Genomic DNA, 10,598 nt, shown 5'->3' with positions numbered 1-10,598 from the left:
CCTTCCTGCCCCTCCCCCGCGTCTTGGTTGGCGGGTAATGACGGTCTTAATGCACCGCAGTTTCAGGTAATTGGTGAGGGAGTCTGGGCCCGCTTGCTTCCTTGCCTGCTTGCTCCGCCCTAGATAACCCGGCGAGCTTCCTTTCCTTCACCTCTTAATTGTGGTCTCTATAACTCACACAGACACACACACACGCGCACATTTTTCTATCTCTTCCGTATAAAGTTTCAAGTTGTATTGTAGTGCACGTGTTTACTTTCTCAATCCCTCTTATACTTTCATCTATTTCTTCCTACTTCTTTCCTCTTTTTTACTTGGTTTATGCTTCACGGAATAGACAAAATAAATATATTGTCTCCTTCCACTAACTCACTAATCCTATCAAAGGGCTTGTTTGTCTTTCCTTCTTAGAAATGGTAGCTGATCATAGTAGAAAGACAGCTGGGAAAAATATCACTGTTTCATAAGGCAAGATGGTAATTGAAGGGATAAATAAACATATAGTAGGGTCATATCTTATTAAGCACGCGCGTGTACAAACAGGTAGACATTTTTCTAAGAGCATGGGATAAAATGTTCTCAAAGGTTTCAAAGAATTTTTCTAAGCCTATCTTTTACCCGCTATATATGGGTTCAATATTCTCTCTCTCTCTCTCTCTCTCTCTCTCTCTCTCTCTGTGTGTGTGTGTGTGTGTGTGTGTGTGTGTGTGTGTGTGTGTGTGTGTGTGTGTGTGTGTGTGTGTGTGTGTGTGTGTGTGTGTCATCCTCACTTCCCCGCCTCTCCTCCTGCCCTTTCCTCTTCCGGCTAATGTATTCTTATGAAGTTAGTTTCTAGAAAAGAAGAAAATTAGGTAGAAAATGGAAGACGAAGAAAAAGGAGAATAAATTGAGGGAGAACGAAAATGAAGAGAAGCAGAAAAAAAGATACATATAATTACCTTTTCCTTACTCTATCATGTTCCTTCTTTGATGTTCCTTTTCATTTTCTAGTTTAAGAGTATTCCTTTTAAATTTTCTTATGTAATCATGTGCTTCTCTCTCTCTCTCTCTCTCTCTCTCTCTCTCTCTCTCTCACAAAGCCTCACTAACTTTCTAAGGAAAATATCCTTCCTCCCTTCTTATCCTTTAGAGCCATCCTGCACTTTACTCCTTTTTCCTCCTCCTCCCACTCTTGTCTCAGCTCCAATTTTTCTCCTCCATCCTGGCGTCTGTCTGTCCTTCCTAACCCCTCCCCCTTACGTCTCTCTCCCTCTCTCTCTCTCTCTCTCTCTCCCGTTCCCAGCCTCTTAAGGGTTCACGAATATTTAACACTGACCTCTTCCCCGCTAACTTATTTTCTTCCTCCTAGCCTATCGCTCAGGTTTCCACTTTGTGAGGCTCTGATGCAGCGCCGCCCAGCCTTCAGGGAACACACTCGTGGCGAAAGGAGTTTTTATTCTTATACTTTCGTAGCATGCATTTACATTTTTTGAATACATCACGCTAATGCGATTCATTGGAATTTGAAAACATTTTAACTCCAAACTTTTCGCTTGTTCCCCGCACCGCTGCTTCTTCATGAATTGAGGGCTAATGAATGTTGCTTCTTTGAGTTTCCATCCGTTATTAGCTTTGTTACTGTTGGTGTTGCTCTTGTTGTTGTTTAGAATGGATCAGTTCTGTTATTACTGCACTGAAATGTTAGAAATAAAATATAATGATAATGTATGCAGGAAGGATCTTTTATCTATATATTATTTATCACTCCTTTAATTTCTTCCTTTTTCCCGAAGACATGCGTAACCGTTTCTCCCCGTGTTCTATTTAATGAAAAAAAAAAAAAAAAAAAAAAAAAAAAGGTCCTAGTTTCCACCACCACCGCCACTTCCTCCTCTTCCTTCTGCAGGTCGGTCTGCGCGTGACAGGAGTTTCTGGGTCTGGACTCCTCCATCCCTGCCCCAACACCGCCACCACCATCACCACTGCTGCTGCTTTTTCCACCGCCTCACTCACTGCCGCCTCCAAGCCTTCTGCCTCACGCTCCAAGGCTGAACTGAAGACCTGCCATTCCGTGTGTGTGTGTGTGTGTGTGTGTGTGTGTGTGTGTGTGTGTGTGTGTGTGTGTGTGTGTGTGGGTAGTTGAGTGGGTGGGTGGGTGGGTGGATAAATGAGTGAGTGCCAATTATCATTTTAATTCGTTAGCTTCTTTCAGCTATAGTTAGCTAATTAAGAACTTAATTACCGGATCCTTTCTTTAATTAGATCATCCGTGTGTGATTTAGTTAACTGGTGCATGCACACGCCCACGCATAGACACTCACACACGGATGAAAAAGAAGAAAAAACACTCCAAGGCTTGAGTGATATACATACCTCGATATCGGTCAATATTCTCTAACGCACGAATGCATACGAGCACGCCCACACACGATCTTTAAGTATAACGTCTCTGACACTTAATAGTATCCATACAACACAGACTCAACTGTTCTGGTAATGGTATGATAACGCTCTCTTTGTCATCCTTGCATCTCTGACCCAGCTTCCCTTTTATGTAGGTTTGAAGTATGCTCAGTACCCGTCAGCTGACAAAAATGTGCGTATAAGAGGAAGTTTCACTCTTAACCCACTGATGGCTACAGGTACCGCACGTGGCCAGTTAAAGTAATGGCCACAGTGAGCAGGACCGGTGCCGCCACCCCTCTACATCATTACGCTCTGCTTACGCTGTGATGAGTTGTTTGAGGACCCGTTGCTGTGTGGCTCATGTGTGTTTTAAGTGCGTGAGGCGTGTATGTATATACCGTGCATCCTGTGTGTGTGTGTGTGTGTGTGTGTGTGTGTGTGTGTGTGTGTGTGTGTGTGTGTGTGTGTGTGTGTGTGTGTGAACCAAATAAAACAGATCACAAGAGTTTTTGTTTGAAGATACGATAAAATGCATTTTAAGAGTTTTCTTGTCCTTTTCCTTCTTTTTACACACACACACACACACACACACACACACACACACACACACACACACACACACTCATCAAGGCGGTGCCTCGTGTCGCCTTGATGTCCCTTCTATTTGAGGTTCAGGATTCTGGCTTCACTTGTTCGATAGCAAGCGATCGATCTCGGCCTCATCATTCCTCCTCCTCCTCCTCCTCTTCCACTACCATCACCGCCACCACTTGCATGAAGCACTCGCACACTTCATGACACCACTTAACTGTCTCCCTCTCATCCGCACTTCATATCGGCGAAGAAAAAAAAAAAAAAAAAAAAGCGTAACTGATGTACCTCTCCCCACCTAAAAAGAAGAAAAAAAATTATTATAATAACTTCAACGAAAAGTATAAAAATGTCACGAAAAGAACTTTCTGGCTGAAATTTCTCTGAGCGTTCGGTACAATGAACGTGGTGCGAATTGCGAGGGTTACTCAAAACCTGTTACACCACCGTGATTTATGGCCCTCCACTTTAACAGCGCCACGCGACCCATCCCTGAAGGTGACATAAAACTTGACCGTATAAAAGATGTATTTCCTTTCTTTCTTTTCCATAATTCACTTCTTATGAGTTCCCGTCCTGCCATGTCGTGCTCCCCGTCATCCTGAACACCACTGGGGACAGCGTGGCACTCGGCGCCGCCAGTGCCGCTTAGTTTCGCCTCGGAACGCCCACCACACTCGCTGAGGCTCGACGCACCCTCACCACGGCTCCCCGACCACCGCGGATACGCAGCAGCTGGCGGGAACCTGGACACTGACACACCGCCAACGCTACACTGCAGCCACACTCGCTGCAAAAGGCCCGTGATAGCGAGCCCACATTGCCAATCGTACGATAAATGTCACGGAACTCCTCATCCAACAGATACATGGGTCTAATCCGTGCCTCAGGCCATCCCTCAGCCCCCTTCATCCTGTACTGTCAGCTGACGGACGTTACATGGTGGCAAAGAAGGTAATATATAAATTTCAGTCCATCAAAATATTCGAAATTCTCAACAGTGAGAATCAATGCTGATGCGCAGAAGAGGAGGGTCACCTGCGCACACCACCCCTTGTGATTCCTCGCTCACCCACGATCACCGTCTGCTGGCAACGAAGAGTGATCCCAGATCCAAGGGCGTGTCGAGATAACCTTTATCACCAGCGGGGACAAGCTGATGGCAAGTGGTGCGTGGTGGCCAGTTTGCACCTCTCCGCCTGGGATGACCACGGCCGCGCAGGGAAAGCTATGTCAAAGAACAACAAACGTTCCTTTGGTTAGAAAAGAAAAATAATACATACATATATATATATATATATATATATATATATATATATATATATATATATATATATATATATATATATATAAAGCAATGCAAATGAAGGTTAGGCGTGTGCTATTGTCACCGGACATTCTCGGCAGGTCATACGCATGACTACAGCAACAGGCCCACTTCCTCCCACCAAAACACATCATTCACGCAACACGCGGTGCGACGGGCGGGGGTACGTACGAGTAGTCTCTTGTCAGTGATAAGACAGATACGATAAACTATCGCGACAGCGCAAATATCGCATGGAACAAAGAATGCATCGGTAATAACGCACCACCACAGACATCCACCACAAAAAACATGAACCAGGAATACGCGTGAGAGAAATATTCACAAAGCCTTTACAGAATGCAACAATAAACTATTTTTTTCTGTCTGTCCAAAAGCCACCGAAAATAATGAGCACCTCGAGCAGGGCCGCTGCCATGGCAACCTGGTGTCAACAGAGCCGAGCACGGAGGGAGGAGGAGGAGGAAGCGCCAAGGGAGGGGCGTGTCTTGGCCTGTGCAAGGAAGGAAGAGGGGAAGGGGGGATGGGGAGCATGTAGTGCAGGGGAGATGGGCTGATGAGATGGCCGGAGCGGTGAGGGCGGGAGGGAGCAAGGGTCGTGACGCCAGGGGTGTGTCCCGGTGAGTGGCGCTGTGCCGTAAGGAGGAATGAAGGTCGCATCGTGAAAAAAAAAATGTCAAGGTTAATTGGTGCTCTTACCTGTTCCTGCTAGTAGATAATGATTCATGCACCTGTGGCGCACGTGTCCCAAGGAAGTAGTGGTGGTGGCAGTGATGATGATGATGATGATGATGATAACCACAACAATAATAATGATGATGATGATAATAACAATAATAATAATAATAATAATAATAATAATAATAATAATAATAATAATAATAATAATAATAATAACAGTAGGAGGAAGAACAACAACAACAACAACACCACCACCAACAACAACAACATCAACAACAACAATAATAACAAAAAATAATATAATAACAATATAAAATATACTGAAAATGTTAGTAATATCAATATCATCATCATTATTATTATTATTATCATCATTATTATCAACATAGTTATCGTAATTAACATTTATCATTATCATCACCATCACCACCATTATCACCACCACCATCATCATCATTACAGTAAGAATAATAAGATTATGATCAAGGCAGGAGGAGGAGGAGGAGGAGGAGGAGGAGGAGGAGGAGGAGGAGGAGGAGGAGGAGGAGGAGGAGGAGGACAAGAAGAAGAAGAAGAAGAAGAAGAAGAAGAAGAAGAAGAAGAAGAAGATAGGAGGAGGAGGAGGAGGAGGAGGAGGAGGAGGAGGAGGAGGAGGAGGAGGAGGAGGAGGAGGAGGAGGAGGAGGAGAAGGAGAAGGAGAAGGAGGTGGAGGAGGAGGTGGTGGTGGTGGTGGTGGTGGTGGTGGTGGTGGTGGTGGCAGAGAATGAGAATGGGGGAGGAAGGGACGGATTAATGAGGGTTGGAATTAATGACAGAAGAAAAGAAAAAATGGAAGATCAGAATAAAAAAAAAAAAAAAAAAAAAAAAAAAAAGAAATATCCAAGAAATATCCATAATCCTGACTAATTAGAAACACAGCAAGTCAGGATTACGAAGGGATAATAAATAGTGATGAAAAGAATGACATGAAGCAATCAAAGAGTAGCAAAATATTCACACACACACACACACACACACACACACACACACACACACACACACACACACACACACACACACGTGACATGATAACCACAACGAAGCGCATGGAAAAAAAAAAATGACAATAATAAACTGAACAAATATGAATAAACAAATGTATATAAACTCCATAAAATGTTGTGGTTCGATTAGTTTATCAGTTTAGATATGGCATGATATGATGTGATGTGATGTGATGTGATGTGATGTTATGTTATGTTAGATTTCACGTACGTTGAGGCTAAATCAGATAAGGTAAATAACTACTGACTTGGCCGAATATACTCCACATATCTACACAATATTCCCAATTCCTAACTCTCTCTCTCTCTCTCTCTCTCGAAGAAGAAGAAGAAGAAGAAGAAGAAAGAAAGAGAAGAAAATGGCGTTGATCTATTAAAAGAAAATAAAATAAGTTTCGAGACAGAAGCAAAGTAAGTTTTGGTGTTATTTTCGTCGTTAATATCACATCCAATACGCTGACGAGAGAGAGAGAGAGAGAGAGAGAGAGAGAGAGAGAAACGTGTGTGTGTGTGTGTGTGTGTGTGTGTGTGTGTGTGTGTGTGTGTGTGTGTGTGTGTGTGTGTGTGTGTGTGTGTGTGTGTGTGTGTGTGTGTGAGCGTGCCCTGAAATGCGGTACAGCAAACACTATACACTCCACAACCACATTATATAGCTAGTCAGGCTCAAATTCCTGTGCCCTTCCCTTCCCTGCCGTACAGCTCAATTAGACAGATGAGCCGCACACGACACTGCCACACCAACCCGCACCAGCGCCCGCCAATCGAACCTTGGCGAACAAAAGACCTAACATTCTGGGGACGCAGGGAACGAACCACAATGAAAGAGGTGATAAGATGGACGAGGAAGTGATGAGGGATGAGGAGTAGAAAGGGTAAGGACAATCAAGTGAAGCTATTATATCGTTTACGGAGGAGGAGGAGGAGGAGGAGGAGGAGGAGGAGGAGGAGGAGGAGAGACCCACCTGGCTAATGTAAACGTACTGTAATTAACTTCCTTGATAACTTTGGATATTAAAATACTTGCAAATAGACACATGACTAAATACGTAATATGAGCGAATCCTCTCTCTCTCTCTCTCTCTCTCTCTCTCTCTCTCTCAGTGGATAGGCCTTCCCATCCTTCTCCATAAGCCAATCTCTGCTATGGTTTTCCCGCTAACTTCTCAATCTTGCGTCTCCATTTCCTGCCATAACTGCCTCTCCTCCATCTGCATCGAGCGCTACTAATCTTTCATGAGGACGATTTTCAAAGGCCAGTCTGAAGATTATACGGGTTTTCATGAGTGTTTCCTGTTGATGGTGTAGAACCTTTGTTAAACTATCGCTTGAATCATGAAAACACCAGCCAGCCCCTTGGAAATCTCAATAGCTTTCACTGCTACTTGTTATAGCTAGTGAAGATAAGGCGCTCAAACGTTCAAGAATACAAAAGGACTGCGTCTCTTAGGAAATGTTTTTGTTAATGGCGCTTTTCTCCTTTTGTTATTTGCTATTCTGGTCACATAGTCTATTGATTTTTTATTTCTTATCCCATTTTATTATTTTTTTTTTATTTACTTATTTATAACACCGACATTGACACTTTCATTCTGGCTTTCCGTGAATGTTGTTTCAATTCAGAGGAGTGAATCTATGAAGAATTAACATTATGAAATAAATTACATAATGTTTAAATGTCAAGCTCACATAAGGATACATGCTTATTTCTCGTCTCCGCTACTTATCATATGGCCTGGTTAAGAAATGTGTGCGCGCGTATCCTGTGCTCTTTGCCAGATCAAGAGTATTTAAAAACACTTCCTGTCTCAACTTGCAGATATCCACTGAACCCTTCGTATACCATGATATTACCTTACTTTCACTCAACCGTTACAAAAGTGTATTAAAATGATTTTGTTGTAATGAGGGGATGAAAAATTACATCTTGCAACTCAATAGATAATATTATATCTCCATTTACTTCTTTCATAATGAATACTAAATAACTCTGTGAAGCTCAGGAAAATATGCAAACACTACAACCACAGGAGAGCTTAAGTGTAAAGCCTCCTTGTACATGACTTTCTCCTTATTCTCACCCATATTCTGCCCATATTTCTAATGCAAGAGTTAACCAGAACCTTGCTCTCTTCGCCCTTTCAGAGGTAAACTATGAAACTCTCTCTCTCTCTTTTTTTTCTTTGGACTCGAACTGATTGAAACCTGAGCATCAAGCCACTTCAGAACCTAAACTGACTCTCGGTTCTTCTGTAGTTTCTATGTATTTATGGAAACGTTGTTGTATGCTGACATTGTTATATGTACAGCATCTATATACTATTTATTGATTTACTGTTATGTACCGATCTCCCGGACACATGAAAGGTAAAACAACTACTACTACTATTACTACTACTACTACTACTACTACTACTACTACTACTACTGCTACTGCTACTACTACTACTACTACTACTACTACTACTACTACTACTACTACTGCTGCTGCTGCTGCTGCTGCTGCTGCTGCTGCTGCTGCTACTACTACTACTACTACTACTACTACTACTACTATTATTACTACGACTTATGGCACAATAATTTTTAAATATTATATTATCTATTTACGCGTTATCATATTATGCATTCTTTATCTTTCCAATCTGTTACTGGACTGAGAAACACACCCACCCACCCAACACACACACACACACACACACACACACACACACACACACATATGGCTATCCGTATTGAAATGTTTGTAATTTCCTAATAGAGCTTAACCAAGAGGCGGGCGTGAGTACTTAAGCTTCTCGGGCGCCACTACTGTTGATCCCTCGCCTAACTTGAGCTGAAAGGAGCAATTACCTGCTAAGTGGTCCCAACGCAAACTTATTGCTACCCATTATCCGGTATCGTGGTGGAGGGATGTTACGCACACACACACACACACACACACACACACACACACACACACACACACACACACACACTCTCTCTCTCTCTCTCTCTCTCTCTCTTACTATATGAATGTCTCTCACACAGCAACTCGCATGGCCGTGTGTGTGTGTGTGTGTGTGTGTGTGTGTGTGTGTGTGTGTGTGTGTGTGTGTGTGTGTGTGTGTGTGTGTGTGTGTGTGTGTGTGTGTGTGTGTGTGTGTGTGTGTGTCCGTGCGTGCGTGCGTGCGCACACAGTCTTGTCATGGCGTGGCGCGCAGCAATAGCGGTGATAAGCAACAGTACATCAATCTTTTCTTTTTTCATCGCGTGCAATACTGTAGTCAAAAGGATCGCGTCCAGTCATCTGTTTGACTTACTGCTGATTGCAGGCTAGCGTGAGTTACCGAAAGCTTGTACCATATGTGGGTATTGAAAGTGGTGGTGGTGGTGGTGGTGGTGGTGATGGTGATGGTGATGGTGGTGGTGATGGTGGTGGTGGTGGTGGTGGTGGTGAGGAGGAGGAGGAGGAGGAGGATATGCGGAAGGAAACATGAAAATAAAGAAAACAAGCCGAAACTAACATTAACTTCACCAATAAGAACATCAATAACAATAACCTTAAGTCAACCACCACCACCACCACCACCACCACTCAGAGCTGAGAAATACAGCCTCAGCACATCCTAACACATTCCCTAGCCTTGTGAATGTTAGTCATGCACCACACGACGTCCCTCACACTACCCCCCACCACTGCCTCCTGCCTGCTTCCACCAAACTCCTCCACCTCCTCCTTCCCCCAACCTTTCCCTCACGTGTCTTCCCTCACTCTATTCCACTCACACCTCCACCTCCACCACCTTCACCATCACCACAACTTTTTCTCTCCTCATCTGACTGACCTTTCCCTCCTTCTCCACACATCCTCTCCATAATCACTAACGTTTTCACAACTCCACAATATGCCCTTCAATTCTATGAATGGTTTTAAATATATAAATTTCCTTAGATGCACGTTTCGAAACCCTTTGACTTTTTGATATTAACTAATTTCAAAGGTCACAAAGATTAAGAGCTGGGTTTTCATTGGTTGTTTTCTCTACTAATGCAAAGTATTTGTTAAAACCTTTCTTGAAATCCCCAATAACTTTCACGTGATCCTACTGAAAGAGATCGAAATAAAACGAACAAGTGTTTGATATTATGCTCTCTTGAACCCTGTCACCTTGAGCTACCTTATCTCCTCCTCCCTCCCTTAACCTCCGTATCACCACTGCTATGTAAATCTTCCAAACACATCACCATGTCATCCTTTTTACTCACGTTATCTGCCCCTTTCCTCCATTATCACCACTACTACTGTTAATCTCTCCTTGTGCTTTCCTATTCTCCTTCCCAACACACCACCACTCCTAAAAACATTATCCTTTCTACTCTGTGCTCCCTATGCCTAAGCTACGCAGCATAATTATAAAGTAGTCGTCCCCTGCTACCTCGCAAGACTATAAGTGACATAACGAGTGCCGGTCTAAGGAGGGAAGGGAAGCCAGGTGCCACATAACAAAGTACTCGTATTCCTTTCACTTTCTTCCTCATACCTGATGCCTTTACTTGATGAATGGGAGGGAGTGATGGGAATATTGACTACA

The 10,598-nt window shown here is 43.3% G+C and overlaps 2 protein-coding genes across 10 annotated transcripts in view; both read right to left on the bottom strand.

Moving 5' to 3' along the window:
* The window catches only part of LOC123503558, a 12,772-nt gene extending 8,573 nt beyond the window's left edge, over positions 1-4,199 (bottom strand). Inside the window, exons 1-2 of one of the 3 annotated variants that reach the window (XM_045253427.1) lie at positions 3,673-4,199; positions 3,265-3,274 (exon numbers count right to left, since the gene is read on the bottom strand). In XM_045253427.1, coding sequence (XP_045109362.1) covers positions 3,265-3,274; positions 3,673-3,888 — 226 coding nt within the window. In that variant the 5' untranslated portion in view covers positions 3,889-4,199. The remainder of the gene's footprint in view (positions 1-3,264; positions 3,275-3,672) is intronic. The other 2 variants (XM_045253425.1, XM_045253426.1) reach the window with 2 other exon arrangements.
* Positions 1-10,598, bottom strand: part of LOC123503556 (disks large 1 tumor suppressor protein-like) — a 610,283-nt gene that overhangs the window by 86,119 nt on the left and 513,566 nt on the right. The window lies entirely within an intron of this gene.

This window comes from Portunus trituberculatus, chromosome 14, assembly GCF_017591435.1.
Source record: "Portunus trituberculatus isolate SZX2019 chromosome 14, ASM1759143v1, whole genome shotgun sequence".
Lineage (NCBI taxonomy): Eukaryota > Metazoa > Arthropoda > Malacostraca > Decapoda > Portunidae > Portunus > Portunus trituberculatus.
This window is presented reverse-complemented; position numbering and strand designations above follow the sequence as displayed.